The 19,077-nt window shown below is 33.8% G+C and overlaps 2 protein-coding genes across 3 annotated transcripts; one reads left to right on the top strand and one right to left on the bottom strand.

Annotated features, from left to right (window-relative positions):
- The first annotated feature begins 679 nt into the window (after positions 1–679).
- On the top strand, positions 680–9,307 carry LOC121408484 (alpha-ketoglutarate-dependent dioxygenase alkB homolog 4-like). 2 transcript variants are annotated; one of them, XM_041599964.1, is made up of 4 exons: positions 680–770; positions 3,634–3,819; positions 4,580–4,816; positions 5,302–9,307. In XM_041599964.1, the coding sequence occupies exons 2-4, from the start codon at positions 3,703–3,705 to the stop codon at positions 5,884–5,886; spliced, it is 939 nt and encodes a 312-aa protein (XP_041455898.1). In that variant the 5' UTR covers positions 680–770; positions 3,634–3,702; the 3' UTR covers positions 5,887–9,307. The 2 variants fall into 2 exon arrangements, with proteins under 2 accessions (XP_041455898.1, XP_041455900.1); XM_041599966.1 differs by having other exon boundaries at positions 684–770; positions 3,681–3,819.
- On the bottom strand, positions 7,766–18,785 carry LOC121408483 (serine/threonine/tyrosine-interacting-like protein 1). Its single transcript, XM_041599963.1, has 9 exons — positions 18,571–18,785; positions 17,164–17,296; positions 16,434–16,495; positions 15,171–15,273; positions 14,812–14,930; positions 13,915–14,078; positions 13,033–13,133; positions 11,327–11,439; positions 7,766–10,563 (listed from the first exon to the last, which is right to left on the bottom strand). Exons 1-9 carry the CDS (start codon positions 18,580–18,582, stop codon positions 10,429–10,431), a joined length of 942 nt encoding a protein of 313 aa, XP_041455897.1. The 5' UTR covers positions 18,583–18,785; the 3' UTR covers positions 7,766–10,428.
- Positions 18,786–19,077: the final 292 nt, after the last annotated feature.

Here is a 19,077-nt window from a genome sequence, read left to right as displayed (position 1 = left end):
TTGGATAGATGAGACCCAAACCCATAATTATATGTGAAAAAATTACCCACATGTTGTATATTTTTTAATTCCCATATGGCTTTTTCAAAGTGTAAACTTTTTTTGATACGCACTGTATATGACCTTCGAAATCTTACCTTTTACACCCTGTATTGTGTAATAAAAACTCTAAAATTGGTACAAGTCCATGAGCTTCTGTATAAATTCGCATTTGGGAGAAGAAAGCAACGGAAAATCATTATGTCTATAAAGTTATGAAAAATATGATATGAATATAAAATAATCTAGATGTAAAAACTTGTTTTAAAAAAATGATGACGTAATAAGCTAGCCCACCAAAATAAGAGGTTTTTTATGGATGAAAATAAAGTATTGAGTGAAAGAATACAATGATGAAAATCAAGTTGGTAGATTGCGACTTAAACATAAAAAGTTGGTTTATTGCGAGCTTATGAAAGAAACAAAGTATTAAATTTAAATGAAAATCAAGTCCACATTCCAGAACTGGAGCCCGTTGCAGAAAGAGTTGCAATCGTTTGCAACTCTAAAAATCATGCGTAACTTGATTTTCAACCAATCAACAGCGCGCATTTGAGAGTTACGTTTGATTTTTTGACTTGCGTACGTTTAAACGCAACTCTTTCTGCAACAGGCCCCTGATACTGCAGGATCACGCACACACATCGTATCAGATGAAAATTATACTAGCGTCTACGTTCACATTTCAGTGCCTGCCGTACCTTCAATGAATCACTGTTAACCAATTTCTGGTAAGTTTTACACTTTCATACTGTAAAATCATAGAAATGATTATAGTAGTTCCTACTGGTAATTCAATTGATTACTGTAGAACAGATATCCTTGTATATTTTTGTTCAAAATGTAAATGGGCCAAGTATAGATTGCTTCGTGTCCCACCTATTGAAATTTGTGTCATTGTTTTGTGCGCATTCTTGTCAACATGATCCAATTGTAACATGACAGTTTGTTCACTTCCAAAATCATAAACTCAGTCTCCTATGCTCTCCTGTACATTCAGTCTCGAAAGCTCTCCTTAAACTAAGATTATTAAACTGAAGATACGGTGAACAAAGAATAAACTAGAAGTTAACAAGATGAAGTCCAGACATGCCAGATCAGCACTGACTTTAGTACTCTCCAATCCAATATTTGGGAAGTTCTGCCAATGTATATGTACCCACATTGGATAATCATAGAAATCAACCAATCAAATACAAGGAAAATGGTATGAACTATAAAATGAACTAACCCTATTTACAAATAAGAACCAATCAGAAAATAGAGAAGGGTGATCATGAGTTAAACTGAATCCTAATGAGAATTAAACAATAAGACCATGTGGAGTGGAAAGCTAAAGGAAAACCAGGAAGCATGACTGAGGGGAAACTGAATGAATGAATGAAATGCAATGAACCTGTGTTGCTATGTGAGATGTATTGTGGAGATGGAATGAAAGATGAGATTATGACAATGTATGTGGATTGTGAGGATGGAAAGAAGGATGAGATGAGTTGGAATGAAAATATACAAGTTGAATGTAAACAAAGTATGGCAAGTAAAATGTAAGAGTACAAATTAAATAAATAAACCCAGCAAAATTTACTCTTACATAAGATTCCCTCTTCATTAAAAATGTCGTCATTTTTCAATATACACTCCAAGTATTTAAGTTTCGATTCATGTTTTCTTTCTGAACTTTTTTCTTTCTACATGTGGCATGATTTTTTTTAACAGGCCAAAAATTCAAGAGGATAAAAAAATAATGAAGGAACCTTAAATTCCAACTATTCACAGTAACATCAATAAGTCATTACTCTTGCAACAATCAGCAGAACTACCAAATTTCCAAACCCACTCTACGTAATTTATACTTTCTTTTATAGCAGTCGTCCCTACTCAGACGATTACAAAGAATGAAAAAAAAAGTATATTTCGAATTCGATGTTTTTTTTAAGAGGAATAATTATTCAAATCAGTATTAACTTATTACCAATGGCCATCTGAATGTTAGTTGCAAAAGCACAAATAGTCGGTATACATGTATATTATTATAATATGTATCAGCATATTGTTGTTGCATGTGCATTTTCGAACATACATTTAGTTCTCTACATTTTTTTTTCAAACTTTATTTCTTGCGATATTTGTGAATTTAAATAAAATATCACTTTTTCTTATATTCCTTTTTTCACAAGTATTGAAAACCAATATCCTTAAAAAGTTATGCTTGTCCAAAAGGAAAAAAAAAATAAACTGCCGTAAGTGAAAATGGATCATGCATCAACAAACAAATTACCAACTTTGCAACCAATCTAAGTTTTGTTTCGTGAACATTTTGTCCTTGTTTTTTTTTTAAGATTCAAATTGTCGGAACAAAATCCATTTCCATTCTATTTTCCAAACATACTGTTTCGTGTTTGTTTCATTATATATTTCCAAAATCAAGAATCCATATTTGATATACAACGAAAACAATTATTTGCTTTTTTTGTGTGTGAAAAATCAAGTTAATCAATAGTATGGCTAGTTGCAAAAATGATATTTTTAAGAATATTCACATAAATATGTAATGTAAATTCTGCAACTGAATACATGTACTTTCTAGATCAAGATTTGAATTCTTCTTGTACGAAACAATCCAATCTTCAATATTGTACAAACGGTCATGTCACACAATCATGACACAAACCCCGGGGGGGGGGGGGGGGGTAGCCAGGAGGCTTCTAGAGAGTAAAAATCATTTACTAACGTAAGGTTACTCTCAACGAAGCCAGGTATCCCTATCCATTCAGGTGCGTGTAGGCTGCCAAAACCTGAAACTTTCGCCCCTGAGATGTCTACTTTCCTTTTAAAAGATCTAGCCCTAAATCATGTACATGGGATGCAACTTCATTTCTGTGCCATCGATTTTATTTTTAAAGAAGAATTCATCAAAAAAATGAGAAAAATATCATGACAAGACGGAAGAGACTTGCCCGATGTTTACGCCACCATCTTGTTTCCTATTGTTCTTCACCAACGTTACCCGACGCACGTGAATTGAAAGCAAAACTTGGTGGGTTAATACTTTTCATCAGTAGAAGGCCTCACTAAAATACTTTTTTTTAAAGTGCTTTGGTGAATAAAAAAAATTGCTTGGCTAACGTTAGAGAGTAGATAGAAGTAGATCTAGAATATTAATGAAAAATGGATCATAGATGAGTTGAATAAAAGTTCTAAGTGTGTTTATGTTACAATTTAAGTGAGACTTTTTGAATGTTTGGTGTTTGTATGTTGTATAAACTCAATGACAGGGTAGTTGCAGACTGCAAGTATCCATCTGCCATTGTAACCTGAGACTTCTGCTTTTATTAAATTTATATCAGTTTTGATTTTAATTCAGTTCAAATGAATCAAAGAATTAGATTCATAATGTAATTTACATCCTGCAGTTTATAACATGTGCTAATGAAATTAGCCAAGCAGAAGTGAGAACCAGTATCCATGACATGAGTTGATCAAAACATGAATGTAACTTACGTATATTTTATGCTAGCCCATGTTTTTTGTATGCCACTCACCACTGACTAACTTGCCTGTCCCTCTTGTGTGTCTCTTTCTTGTTTTATCAAGGTTCGTGCGAAAGCCGAAAATCACTTTAGCTCAATTCAAATTTGCAGAGTGCAGCAGCAATTTCCTTGAATGGAAGGACTCCATTATCCAAGGCCATGTGGATGTACAGGAATCCGCTCCTGCCTCGTCTGTGAGGCCAAAGATATCCAAGTGAAGCATGCACCAACAGGCAGGGAATATTTGCAGGTAGGGATTATGTAAAAACTGACCCCTAGGCTAGATCATTCAGAGTAATGATAATCCTCAGAAAAAAAAAATTATGAAAATTGTTAAATATCTAATTTAACCTAGTAGTAGAGATTAAACAAAATTGAGGCGAATCCCTGCGGGAGCATAAGGGTTCATGATGCATGCCCCCACCCTATATACATTTTGAGAAGTTTAATCACCTGTGGGACATACATATTAATGTAGCTCACTCTGATCTGTACCCCTTTTTTTTTAAGTTGCCCCATGTTCTTTCAAATTTCTGGATCTGCCACTGAAAGATTTTATTTTGAGCTATAACTGTTTTGTCATGGGCTTTGTACAAAGAATTTTTAATGGAAACTTTCCTTTACTATGGTCCGCAATAAGAACAGTGCTCTGCCATTCCAAATTGGGTCTATTGAACAATCATTAAAAAATAGTTATATTCTAGTCAAATTGGTGACCAACTCGTGCATGACTTGATGGATTATTTCATGTTTACACATAAATTGTTCTTTAATTTTAGCCATTGACATACTGGTACATCAACTTTCACTTGACATGTTTGTCATTGAAAAGTGACACTGTTTGGATTGAAGGAAAATTTACTTTTTTGTGTTACAGTCTGGTTACTCATGAATGATAAAAAAGAAAGATGTATGAATTTATTGATCAATTAGTCTGACCTTAATCTTGCGGGGAATGTAATAGTTATAGATAATATTAGCCTTCCTGGTTAATGTCCATCGTATAATAGGAACTCTGGAGATACTGTTACTTGTGTGGAAAAATCCAACCTCCACATTCTGAGGGGATGAGAGACAAGAGAACGCAATCAGATATAGGATGCCCTGATCACCATGCTACACAGGGTTTTGTCTTGCCTGGGATACAAGTAATACCTGACTTTATAACGGACCAAGAGGAAGTGGAGATGGTGCACAGGATTGAAAGGAGTCCATGGAAGGCGTCTCAGTCAGGAAGATTCAAACAAGTAAGTCCTTCCAGATGATCAGTGAAAACGCGTTTCCCATTTATAAAAAAATGCCAACTTGTATTGAAGTTTTGTTGAGGTTTAGTGTTGTTCAATTATTCTTTGTTATAGGGTATACATTGTAGCCTTTAGAGGTGTCACATGTAGGCCTGTAATTCACAAGCTTATTCTGTAAAATGAATTTTGTGAATAATGTCACGGATATCTATTGCAACAGGCATTACAGTCTGGGTGCACATAAGTTTTTGATTTTTTAGAAATTGCAAAAAGTAGAACATTTTTCCCCCACTTCTAATTAGCATTTCTTTTGGCTAAGCCTGATACTTAAACACAGGGGTGTATAAATCTAATTAATTGCAACTGGTATCAAAGTTAATTATCATTTCTAGCATTCTTATATTCATAGCATGAAACTGTAATTTCGTTTTCTGTGAAATTAAATGACTACTTTATTTATTGTATTTTCTTGTGTTTACAATCAACAGGACTATGGCCCTAAACCAAACTTCAAACGTAGAAAAGTCAAGCAAGGTGGCTTCACTGGTCTACCAACTTTCAGCAAACCACTGGTGTCTCGCATGAACCGTCTCCCAGAGCTTGAAGACTTTCTTCCTGTTGAGCAGTGCCACCTAGAGTACACGCCCGATAGAGGGTCGGCCATTGATCTTCACTTTGATGATTTCTGGCTATGGGGGAACAGACTCGTCACCATCAATCTTCTCTCGGACACTTCCCTATTACTGAAATATGAAACTGATACTTCTTGTCATGGAGTACCCAATGAATCTGGAACAAATCAGCAAGACAACCATAATGTTGGAAGCCAGCAAGAGGAATGGCTAGTGCACGAACTATTGATACCAATGCCAAGGAAAAGTTTGATAATACTGAGTGACGATGCTAGATATAAATGGAAACATGCAATACCACGAGAAGCCATTCTAGCTCGACGTATCGCTGTTACCCTACGTGAGCTTGCTACAGATTTCTTGCCTGGTGGGAGAAATGAAGCACTTGGTCAAGAACTCTTGAACATTGCGTTGACATATGACGGAACAGTCGTACAGTGAAGGTGATGACTGATTTTACTGCAATATCAGTTTTCTCAAACCGTCCTAGGAGGGTTTCGATGAACAGAAATATCTAATTTTGAAATTAATGTTTTCAGTTTAACTATTTGTATCTATGGAAATTTGAAATTACCCAGAATTTTTTGAAAATCTGGTAGTAAAATATTCGAAGAATGAGGTGAGACCATTGAATACAGAAGTTTTGTGAGATTATAAACATTTGACAGTTTAAATTCAAAATGTCAGAAAGGAAGTAGTTTTCTTTACTTTTGAGTTTCGACTGTTAGGACCCTTTATGAAAACAATGATATACGAGGGGCTTCTGAAAAGTTTTGAGCCTAACATAGAAAAGATTCAAAGATCGGAGACTTGCTTGGGCCATAAAATCTTTCACGTTTCTTAATGCTACCCACCAAATTTCTTGGTCATAGCAATGTCTAGTCTTATTTTACAGATTCCTAAAGTTTGGTATCGAGTGTCTCATAAAAAATGGACAAACCCGAGTGTCAAGCTGTCGTCAAGTTTCTGCAGCTGATAAGTATGATTTGAGATGAGACTTTTGATGGTAGCCCATCCAATTACTTGGAATGGGTTATGTCTATTTATGAGACTTGGGTTCATCACTATCACCCTGAGACCAAGGTGAAGTAAAAATACCAGTAATAGAAGCATCCCATGTCATTAACCCAAAAGGAGGCCAACTCAAGTTTGTACATTTTTCATTAGACACTATGGTCTGTATTCTGAAGTCAGGTTTAACTTAGAACATGGTCTAACTTTGTGCTAAACTTATGGAAAGCCATAAATGTCAACATTTTCCTTGCATTGTATATTTCTTGTGATTACTGTGCTCTTTCCTAACTCATGAATGGTGTAGAAAGCTATTTCATTTATCTTCCTAAAACAGTTAAGAATGATTCAAAGACAAAAATAAGCTGTTACATTGAAATTATACTGTTCGAGATTGATGCCACTATTGGCTATCCCTAGTAAAACCACAAATTTAGATTAGAGTTTAGAATTAAACCCGATTTGAAATTATGGGCCATTGATACTGGAACCTGTAAAATCAGACCCAATATAGCAAGACCAAGAAATTTGGTTGGTAGGATTAAGAAATGTGAAAGATTGTATGGACCAAATTTGGTCTTCAATCTTAATCCTTTCTATGTTTAGGCTAAAAAAACTATTCAGTCGCCCCTGGTACAGGTCTGTCACAAACAGTTTTGTTATAGATTAAACTTTTTGTATGTTAATTTGCCTAGAGATGGCCAACAGCAATGAAGGGGAGTATGAAGATTTGTGGGGTGAGTACTTTCTACTGACCTTTATTAAGGGTTTGTATTAAATCAGATCATCATTTGAGGGGTTTTGCATACATTTATACCACCCATTTGAATAATTTAATATGATGTTCATTATAATGAATCCTTTATTTTACTATTCATGTTAACTTTATAATGTCAAAATTATGCAACTCTAAGTGGATTTTCATTTGTTCTAATAAATAAAAGACATGAGAAATGAAAAGGAACATATGCATTAAATAGAAATTGTTGAAGAAATGATGCAGAAATGGAAGTATGTTGTGGAGTACCATTGTTCACATCAAATAGATCTACAGCTGGGTTGAATTTAAAAAAAGAAGAACTTATATGAAATTATAAGAATAGAAAACCTTTTTTGTGAGTAGAAATATAGTGTAACATTATGAAGTCTTGTTATGCTGCATTTGAATAATGGCTTGATATAAGCAGAGCCTGTTAGGATTTATACATGGTCTCTAATATAGCAGACCTATTAGAATAATCAATACAAAACTCAAACCTCAATACTGAAATAAATACAAACAATATCATAGACTGCAACAAACAAGTTGTACAAAATAAGTGAAATTTATTCATCAATGCTTATTAATAAATAGAGAAGAATACAGAAATGGAAGTATATTGCATATTGTTATTTGTTCACATCAATCGTCAATCACATCAATGATAAAATCGTTGGTTGATTTTTCATGTAGAAGATTTGAAGATAACTTGATTGTACATGAATAATTGTAAGGATAGACAACCTTTGTTATTGTGCAGAAAATATTCAAAATAGACCATCACAATATTGTCAGCAAGTAAGCCTTCTTTGAGTGTTGGGACTGTATGTACAATATTCCTGTATCAAGTGAAATGCAACTTTCCTCTAACCAAACCCTTATGAAAATCCTTATCCTCATTTATTTAAAATCCCTTCTACATCCTTACCCTTGGTCTTAATAGAGAAATCAAGGCATTCAGGTCACAATTCTGACTCCACTAAATTTTCATACTTGCAGAGCTGCCAGCCTGAACAAAAACATTTCAGTACCGGTATTAAAAAAAGCTGAAAATCAGTATTTTGCTGAGGAAATCAGTATTTTTAAAGAAATACCATAGGACAAATACATACCGGTAAAAACTGAAACTTAAGAAATCAGTGCTTTGCCTGAAACCATCAGTAGTATTCTCATTTTTCAGTACTAAATGCTGAAAATCCGTAATACTTGGCAGCTCTGCTTTTGGGTTTTATTTCAAATAATAGTCTAATTTGATTCTACATGATCATGTAATGCTCACACATTGTAAACATTGGAATGTTCATACATTCGTTTTGCAGCTCCCCAGAATGATACAGACTGTTGCTTATAAAATGACTACTGGTATACTCATAATGTCAATAGTGATATAATATCAATGGTATCTAAGGTTATGCATATTGTACTCCTTTTTAGATCTACAATAGTCAAAATCTATAGTATCTAGGAGTACAATATTTTTTTTCTATATGAAATACCAGTATGTTATTAAGAAATTACGTGAAAAATGTTAAATTCAAGAGTAAAACCGCACTTACTTTCTGCCCAGGTTGTTTAAAACACAGAAAATAGAGGCAAGTTAAACCATTGTTTAAAAAAAGTACATAATTAGCTATTTAATGCAGAACTGCTAGAAGTGATGTGAATATTACAGAAAAAAGGACATGCTAAACTGCTCATTTTAAAGAACAAGTCGATTAGATTATCTTAATGTGGTGCATTTGTACAAAGTTATATTACATATAGGCAAGTTAAGATTGAAACTTATTTACATTAAATTAAATATTTTTGAATGGTAAATTTTGAGCTTTTGATCTTGTCCTAGTTGTCTGTACACCCCATTCTGAAAGGGTTTCCTAATAGATACAACCAGCTGTTCACCATGCCCGGGATTCAGCAGTGGCTCCGTATAGTTTTCAATATTTTTGCTGGGGGAGAAAAGCATGCTCATGCTCAATACATCATTGAGCTCCAAATTTTCCCCCGGAAAATACAGTGGGGGAAAATATATTTCATTACATGAGCACCTGGAACTGACCAATCATTTATTTAGAATACAAATAAATATTCATTGCAGGGATGTGAAAATATTAAAATAAATATTGCCAAGTGGAGAAAATAGTTCTTTGAACATTTCATAACAAAGTTGATTTGTTCGTAATGCATAAGTACAATGGTCATGAAATCCTTTGTTGAAAGCTGTGTAATGTTCAATATGAATGATTAGCATTCCTTGATCTTCATTTCGCTTAATACCTTCATTAAATTCTTGCATAATCAAAGAAAGTACATGTAGATGATAATACAAGATAGAAACATCTTAAATCACACAAAAATGAACAAGGCAATAGTTTGCATATATTTTGATCATTCTTTCAAAATAACCTGTAAAATCAATAATACCTCCAGCAATTATTCGGTGGACCAAGGTATAAGAACACAATCGTTTTGCATTTTGTAAAGTTGCGACTAATAAATTTCTGACGATGGACAATCTTTTTGATCACATTTAATTCCAAACCAGAGAAGTATATTACAATAGACAAATTTGACACAAACGGTACAGCAGATTCTGTAAATAGAAAATGTTCCAGGGGGTGCTTCACGAAGTCACACGTCACATTTCAATGCAGAAGTGTACTTAAAATGCAACGCACTCATCTTATTGATGGATACGCAGTAGTGTGCGTCCTCATGACACGATCTGACCATTGTGGTCAAGCCTTTCATACCGCCCACAACTTGGTATTTAAGTGCGACTCCAAGTCATACTTAAATCTATGTGAAACACCCCCCAGATCTTTTGTTAAAAATAAGCAATTACTTTCCAATTCCAGCACTACATTGATGAAATGCTTTTAGGCCATGTCATAAAGAGTTATAATGGATTAGAATCAATCACAACTTCAGATTAATTGTAAGACTGATTACAATTAAGTCAATCCCAAGTTTAGATTGCTCTAAATCGATCATAATTCTCACTCGAATTAGCAGTAAAGGTTGCATAGAGATACGGCAGTACTGATGTAATGATAATTTCTCACACACCTTTATACTTTATAAACAAGCACAAAGACTTCATGAAAAAACACAAGCTCATGCTTTGATCTTTATTCTTAATATATTGCATAGTTCAACAAAAAATTGTATTGAATTGGCTGCCTGAGAACTATAACAAAGTATTGTCATTGCTTTCAGTAGTATGGGTCTGATATATCTGTCTGTACGCCTTCTTCAAATATCTGTTCCTCCCACTTTGAGAGCTGGGAAATGAAATCTCGATGCGGTCTGATGTTGCTCTTGCAGGTCTGCAGATGCTTGTATGCTTTCTGTTGAGTTGACAAATAGTGGGAGTAAACAAAACTATTTATGGATTACATCAACCTGTAAACTTAGTATTTGAGGTGTTACCATGAAACATACTACACATCAAAATCTTATTGTTTATAGATAACATCAACTTATAAACTTATTATGCAATACAATACAATTTTGTATGCCCTCTTGAACAAATTGATGGTTATAAACTGGTACATGCAAAGAATGTGAAAACTGGAAAGCCTTAATGCCTGTAAAAAAGGTAAATTAACCCTGAATCACATCTTGATTTATTTCCTTGGTAGAAATTTTTAAACAAACACTTTTCTGAAAATCATTGATTTTCTCTATAAGAAATGACCTTCTGGTTGTCATCCTTGATATGCGTTTCAATGGGAAGTCCACCATGACATAAAGTTGGTTTATAATAAAAAGATAAAAAGAAAAAAAAATGAAGCTTTGGGAAAATCCATCAACGATTAAATAAGTTATTTATTTATTTTTATAATTTTGAATTTGTGACATCACGTGCCAACTGATTCTCCATGTGTCATATACGATGTAAATTCCATAAAAATCCATTTTCTTAAAAATAAAGAGTTATATTATACCTAATCTCATACCCACATCTGTTTTCAGTCTAAATGAATTAGTATTACATATTTTTCTCTAGGTTTTCTGTTTTCATTGACAGCACCTTTATCGTCAGGGTGAACTTCCCCTTCACTAATTCTTCCGCACACACATGCATACAGTTCAACTTTCATGGCTTACCTGTAAAGTCCACTTGTAATGATACATAAGGTAGGCTAGGATCGCTGCGGCACTCCGACTTATCCCATGCTCACTACTTACAAGAATTGCATTTTTCTCTGTTACATGCTTTCCTATTGGATGAAACAAAATATGGATGAATTTATTCAGAATTGTAGCACAATGCATAAATAGTCACTGTATCATACTGAGATGAGTTTGTGTGTTGCAACAATTAATTTTTAGTGTTAATTTGGGGCCACCATAGTATATACATGTATAGGTACTTTATTCTTCATTTGTTTGTAAATTATGTGTACTTATCTTTTATGAATTTGTTTCTTCAGATAATTTACATAACTTTTCAGTTCATGTTTTATATATGTTTGACTTGGTATTTTTATTTTGTATTTTTACTCGTTTGAATATGAATCAATTGAATTATAAAGCCATGGAGCTGCACCATCTGATCAAACAAAATAACCTTTATTAATTTAATTCAACTTTGAATATGAATCAATTGAATTATAAAGCCATGGAGCTGCACCATCTGATCAAACAAAATAACCTTTATTAATTTAATTCAACTTGATGTAATGACTTATGGCATGAATGCAAGCCTCTCGTCAATTTATTCCTTCATTAAAAAAAGAAATGCAAAAGCTAACTTTCTATGAAGCACACAAAGCATATAAGAGCATTTTTACACTTCCAATATATTAAAGCTGTAGTAAAAATCAGCCATGTTCCCCCTCATGGAACCTTACATGCTACATAATGGATATGTCACACAAACTATACATTTCTATACTGAAAGTATGAACGATTGACTCGAGACCAGCGAATGACATCATGAGGCTTCTTCAAATGTTCTCGTACTAATATGCACTTTTAATCAAACCTTTGAACCCTGAATTAATTGGGACTGCCGTCACCCTCACCCTGAATTATCAGCCGATATCAAGCTTATCAGCAAAATGAAGGAAAACATGACATTTGAAATAAATGATCTCCTATTGTCAAGATTCGAGCCCAGCAATGTCAGCGCCACCTTACTCTGCTGGCACCCGGCCTGGTCTGGCTGATGTTGTTTAGCTAAACGTACTACTGATAATCTCAAAATTTTCTAAAAAAATCACTCATTTGAAGGAAGAAAATTCAGCAATAGCTTTCATATAGTCTGTATACAACTCGCTATGTATTATTGCACAAGCGTTCTAGGTACGGTATATTTTGGTCTTTTTATGCTCAAACCTTATAAATGAAAGCCAACGATCGATGAAATTATAAAATGAATTCATCAACTGAATATCTCTAAAATGACATCATTTTTAAAGGTGATCTGATATCTAAAACCCTTGCTTTTTGATTTACATGACTTGAAGCCGGTATTCCAGCTTTTCGGGTTCAAAGGGTTAAGACCAAGGCCCAGTCTATTAACAAGTAGGGGAGACCGGGGTTAGTTGGAACATGGGGTAAATTGAAACATTGTAATTTACATGTAAAGTAAATTTATGCAATACTGCCCTCAATTTATTGCTATTAATAATACAACAGTTGTAGTATCAATAACAATAAATTGAGGGCAGTATTGCATAAATTCACTTTACAGGCGTTAAAGAAAATTACAATGTTTCAACTTACCCCATGTTCCGACGAACCCCGGTCTCCCCTAATGTAAAATCTTCCAGTATATCATCAATCAATGTTTGAAAACCTTTTCTCACCTATGAACTGACAAGCTTGTGATAACTGTGATAACATGTCTGCTTCATTTCCATCTGGCAGAGGACAGTGCATTAGTTCAACTCCAACAAGCCCCTCTTGCCTATAATGAAATAAAAATATGACCAAAGTTTACACATTTATTCCTCAAAGTTAATGTTAAGTAATAAATGAGCTCATAGCCAGTGCAGCTCAATACATTATTTCACATGAAAATATGTGTATGATGAATTAGGTGCATGTTTGTGAATGTGTGACTGTGGATGGGAGGGGAGGGGGGGGGGGTAGCTGGGTTTTATTTTACAATATGATATTCACTACATTCACAAAGTAAACAAAAAGTCACATTTATAATTGGTAGTAAGAGCCATATGAGTAATTCATATATTAAACAGTATTCTGCTTACCTTCTTACCATACTAAGTATTTTTTTTCAAATCCCTAGATTTTTATCCTAATTATCAATTAAATTCCTTTCAAAATAGTAATCAATTTCAAGAGGGTGTGCTGCAAGCAAGTTTATGAATAAAAATAAGCATAGTACAGGAAATGCCTGCTGTAGGCCTACCCAACATCGCAATAGCCGGAGAAAAAAAATGCTAACCCCTAAGATTAAATAGTAATTTTTCATGCTGACATTATTAATATGGAATGTCAACTTATGCAGACTTCATTGTAACTTTATCTGAAATTTGAAAACAAAGAAGCTTAATAATTTCTAAGTGAAAAATTGCCCCGTGTATGAAGCCATCATAGGTATAGCACATTTAAGAACATCCCATTGAAACATGTATACTAAACACACAATGCTATGGGCTGTTCAAGAGGTTAGATGGTCTGGGTGAAAAAAAATACCCCTGGATGATATACCCATGTAGACTTACAACTCCTCAGCATCCTGTGAGATGTGCAACACTCCTTTGATCTTCAGATCTTTCTTCACCCCAGGACTGCATGCTTGCTGATAATTACCAAGGTACAGATGACCTGGAAGTACTTCAACAGGGTAAGGTCGAAGTTCATCCATCTCTTGTGGCATGTATAATATCTGTTTAGAAAGATAAGGAATTAATTTAATTGGTGAGCATGAATTTCAAAATGGAAGGATTTTTTTCATTAACTTAAATTTTCAAAAAAGTCAGAAGTAAGAAAAAACCCAAGGGTGGATCCAGGATCTTCCAAATGGGGGGAGGGCACATGTTCCAGAGGAAAAATTTGACTAGCTCCCCCCTCCAAAAAAAGTCCTCACTTTCAAAAGGGGTGGGGAGGGCACACTTGTGTTTTAACGCATAACAAATTTTAAAATTGTGCCTCTCAAAGGGGGGGGGGGAGCCAGCTATGCCCCTACACCCCAAACTCCACCCCATGGATCTGCAAGTGGAAGAATCTATTAAGATGAAGGGAAAAGTGGGTTTTAGGTAGCTTGAGAGTGAATTTCATGTCCACGCATTCCAACCACTTTTCACAAATAAAAAAATGAAATATGAACCAAAAAAAATATTGTTTTAGAAAACCTAAATGACAATATATTGGATTTTTTTTAATCAACATTCCTTAGCAGACAAAATTTCCATGAAAAACATAAATGAATAACATTTGTCATTTTTTAATTCTCAAATGATTTTTTTTATGCATGTGAAGGATTTTGAATAATTATTCATAAATTTTCTTTGGTAAGTATGTTATTATGTATGTGAAATTGAGGTATGAAACTTTGAATAGAATTTTTTTTTCATAAATAATTATGAAATGTTGACAAGAATATGTCAATGTTACTTTACCTTCTGTGTTCTGAGGAAGGGATAGAGTGCAGAGAATTCCTCATAACCTCCTCTTAGAATCCGAACTGGGTTTCTACTTCCTGCCTCTGCCATCACCTTGGCACACTTAAAGGCTGGACCTGAAGAAATTCACAAAGAAGTTTGAATTTCTTTTAGAAGATGCATGTATCATTGAATAAAAGCTTTAATTGTGGATTGTGTTTTCCAACCATTCTTAAACTTTTACTGAAATTAATAAAGAGGCCCTCTTTTTCATGAAACAAAGTAGCATGTATAGTAGTGACAGTAGTGTGTACTTTTTTAAATTTGAAGGATTAAGAAATATAAAAAAATAATTATCAGAATATTTTGTTACTTACTTTCTCTTTTTGAAAGACTTGTAGTATTATTATCAAGGACGATCACATGCATTTTGCATTCAATTTCTGCACCATACGGAACCAGAAATTTGTCTTCTGCAGTCTAAATGAAAACAAAACAAACAAAAAACATATACAGTAGACATTGCCTTCCATGTGATAATTTATTTCCTCACAAATGTCTAATGTTAATGGGGTTTCTTCCCCTCCCCCCCCAAAAAAAAAGGAAAAAAAAAGTGGTACAGTATTATGTTGAAAGTTATTTCATAGCATACCACATCAATCATACCATATCTTTAATCTGATATGATATATTGTATCATATCACATATCATATTATCTATCGTATCATATAACATCAAGCCATACAATATCATATGTCATATATTACATATTATACATATCATATTATATCCTATAATATCATATCATGTAAATAATGTTTTTGAAAATGGTGTTTTTAGGCTTTTATGAATATTGGGTATAACAATCTTTGATTGTTAATGAAATTATGATATATCCATAACATTCCTGCATAGCAAACTGTGAAATGATACCAGCAAAGCTATTCATTGCCTTATACAAGTTACCCTATTAAAGGAAACCAAAACCCAAGAAGAGAAGTAATCTTATTGGAAAGAGTAAAATAAGAGGAACGATTTTAAAAAAATTTCATCAAAATCGGTTATGAAATAAGCAAGTTATGGACTATTAAAAAGTCTTGTTGTATTTACTATGTGGATCCTCAAATTGGCAAGCGTGTTTCAAAATGGCTGATTTTGTGGACAACTCTCCATTTGTTTTGTACACATATTTTCAGATTTTCCCCTTTATTTTACATATTTCACATTATCTCCTCCTGACCTTGACATATATGGTGTGGATTATATTTTCCCATGACATATGTTGTGCTCAGGAGGCAAGATTCAATTTGAAAGATGAGGAAAATCTGAAAATTTGTGTACAAAACAAATGGAGAGTTGTCCACAAAATCAGCCATTTTTTGAAGCACGTTTGCCAACTTGAGGATGCCCACAGAAAGTATAACAAGAGTTTTCAAATTCCCATAACTTGCTTATTTCTTAACTGATTTTGATGAACTTTTTAAAAATTGTTCCTCTCATTTTACTCTTTCCAATAAGATTACTTATCTTCTTGGGTTTTGGTTTCCTTTAAGCTAAAAAAAAAAATCATATTCCATGTGATATCACAGCTGGTGATAATCAAATACATAGCATTGTGCAGTCATAATTTAAAACCTACCCTTGGTGCTCTTTTGGATGTTAAGATGTGACTTTCATTATATTCATTTGTCTGTCTGGCATCTGTTGAAGGAATAGATAATATATGCAAAAAGGGTAACAAATATTTCTTGAAGGTTATGAGAGGTTTCAACATAATTTTATAGAGAAACAAACATCAGAAGTGATGGCCATTGATTGGTCATCATCATTTTGGAAGGGGGAGGGGTGAGGTCTTTTAAGCTATTCGGGCACTTGCAAAAATATACTGCTTTATTTATATGGAGGAAACATTTTCTAGATATAGCAATAAAAATGTATTATTTCACAACTGGAGGTGGAGCGTTGTGGCCCAGTGGATAAGTCTTCTGACTTTGAAACAGAGGGTCGTGGGTTCGAATCCCAGCCATGGCGTAATTTCCTTCAGCAAGAAACTTATCCACATTGTGCTGCACTCGACCCAGGTGAGGTGAATGGGTACCTGGCACGATTAATTCCTTGAATGCACGAGTGCTGAAGGGCAGCTCGAGCTAAATAATAACAACGGGCCTCGGAATAGACTATTTCTAGATAGATGGCGCTAGACAAATGCCTATTATTATATCCTCCAAGTTATTTCTAGCATGAAATGGTCTGATTTTAGTTACGGTAATAGTAATCAAATACTGATCTATTTTCTTCTTGCTTGAGTTGTTCAACAAAATCAGCTACACACAGCATGAATTCTGAAAAAGGCAGTAAAATAATCTCACCTAATAGTAAAAGGTAGTTTGGATCACTTAGCGCAGGAAAGACAGTAGCCTGTTGGAGGATATTATAGAGCTCAGTAGGTTCACACGTTAATATTCTTGTTCCAACTTTGCTGATCAAACGAGGGGTAGATACCTAGATAAAATCAAACATATTTCAAGAGATATATAACAAGTGGACCACATCTCAGTCTTGCCTACATTATGCAATTCAATGAAGCAACAGTGCTGACTCTGAAGCAACTACATGTACAATGAGTATTTTTTTCAAAAAGAAGGGGGATAACACTTGTTCACTGCAACCATCCTGCCTGTGGGAATCTACAGGTAGGACTATGGTATGCCAATGTTGTACATAACACACACTTTGAAAAATCATTAAAATGTCACTTTTGGGACCAAAATTACTCATTTCCATACAGTTGCAATTTATTTTTTATTATTAACTTGGGAATACTTTTTGTATTTACCAGAGCGCTCAAAAACTTGAATTTTGGGCATATTTTTGTGTACGCCCTCTATTAGTAAGATGGCAAGAAAATTTTCATTTTTCAATCTCTATTTTTAATCAAGAAAAAAATAATTTAAAGAATTAAGTTTACATAAGTGCCAAGTTATATGGTGAATAGCTGTAATGAAAAATGACAGTGTAAGAAAATCAACCATTTGTCTCATATAAAAAGAGAAATTAAGCCAAACATTGCCACCATTATTTTGCCACACATGGGGATGTAACTGAAATATCATAACCTTGTTCATTGAATGAGTGCAGGGGGATAACAAACATTCATTTGATAATGATAAAATTCATTGAGAAAATTATAATGGTAAAACATAATAATGATATCAACAACGATAATATTACTAAAATCAAAATAAAGAAAATAATGTCTATTAAAATATATTAATGAAATTTAAAACAGATATCAATGAACATAAATATTTAATAATATGTTACATTGATCTGTGACTGCACAGATGAGTTATTCACGATAATTGGGTCAGACTCAGAAACCATTTTTTTTTTCAACTTTTTTTTTCTGCTCCCTGGGCCTGGGGGCTGCCTGGCAACGTAATAATAAGAAAAGTCTAAACTAACTAATGTTGTTAATCTGTTCTTAGTTTATGTCTAACTCCTGCTGAAATGATTGGCTCTTTTTCTGGCCAATTCATTTGGTATTTTTCACCATGGCATGGTTACTGGAGTGGTATTATGAGTACGGTACTGGGTGATATTTCTAACTTGTTAACTTAGTTATGCTATTGCTACGTACGGTACCGGTAATATACGGTACTACTACTAGTACGGTACTAGTAAAAAATAATCTAACGTTAGTCATTATTACAGGACCCCTATCAATCCGCAAACTTACTCTACCTTTGAACATAAATACCATTAATATGACTTACTTTCGAAGACATCTTAATTCATGAGCAAAATTCTTACTAGGTAGAAAATCTGAGGTAGAGAAGACGACAGAGAGAGTTTCGCTTTGAAGTTTCAGCCCTTTTCAAGTCACACCACGAATTGCATAGCGTTGCTAAGGCTAACATGTGAGCTCCTCCCATATTTGTTTGCAGGTAGCAAATTGGACTGGTAAAATACCATACTATATGTCTACAACACACGTCGCGATCGTTTATTCACGTGAATACCTAACAATAAAGAATGTACTTTTGTCTCTAATGTCAGCTGTGCAGAAATTCTGAGAGAACAACAGTCGTTTCTATTATTTTTATTGTTCAATGCTCATTGTAATAATTTCACATTTAAATATTAAATGAAATATTATTATAGTTCCTTAGACATATAATATATTTACAATCCCATCCAAAAAAAAAGCATTTTAAAAACAGCGTAAACGATTTTTTTTCTATATTCCGAATACAAGCATGTCACTTGCGTCTATATCTAGC

This window comes from Lytechinus variegatus, chromosome 2, assembly GCF_018143015.1.
Source record: "Lytechinus variegatus isolate NC3 chromosome 2, Lvar_3.0, whole genome shotgun sequence".
In the NCBI taxonomy this organism is placed as follows: domain Eukaryota; kingdom Metazoa; phylum Echinodermata; class Echinoidea; order Temnopleuroida; family Toxopneustidae; genus Lytechinus; species Lytechinus variegatus.
The sequence above is the reverse complement of the archived record's forward strand: the minus strand, read 5'-3'. Positions and strand labels throughout refer to the sequence as shown.

Coding starts and splice junctions, on each gene's coding strand:
- LOC121408483 (XM_041599963.1), bottom strand. Junction 13,134..13,914: donor TCACAGGATGCTGAGGAGTT/GTAAGTCTACAT, acceptor ATTTCATTATAG/GCAAGAGGGGCTTGTTGGAG. Junction 10,564..11,326: donor ATTACAAGTGGACTTTACAG/GTAAGCCATGAA, acceptor TCAACTCAACAG/AAAGCATACAAGCATCTGCA.
- LOC121408484 (XM_041599964.1), top strand. CDS start 3,703: ATGGAAGGACTCCATTATCCAAGGCCATGTGGATGTACAGGAATCCGC. Junction 3,820..4,579: donor CAGGCAGGGAATATTTGCAG/GTAGGGATTATG, acceptor ATCGTATAATAG/GAACTCTGGAGATACTGTTA. Junction 4,817..5,301: donor AGTCAGGAAGATTCAAACAA/GTAAGTCCTTCC, acceptor TACAATCAACAG/GACTATGGCCCTAAACCAAA.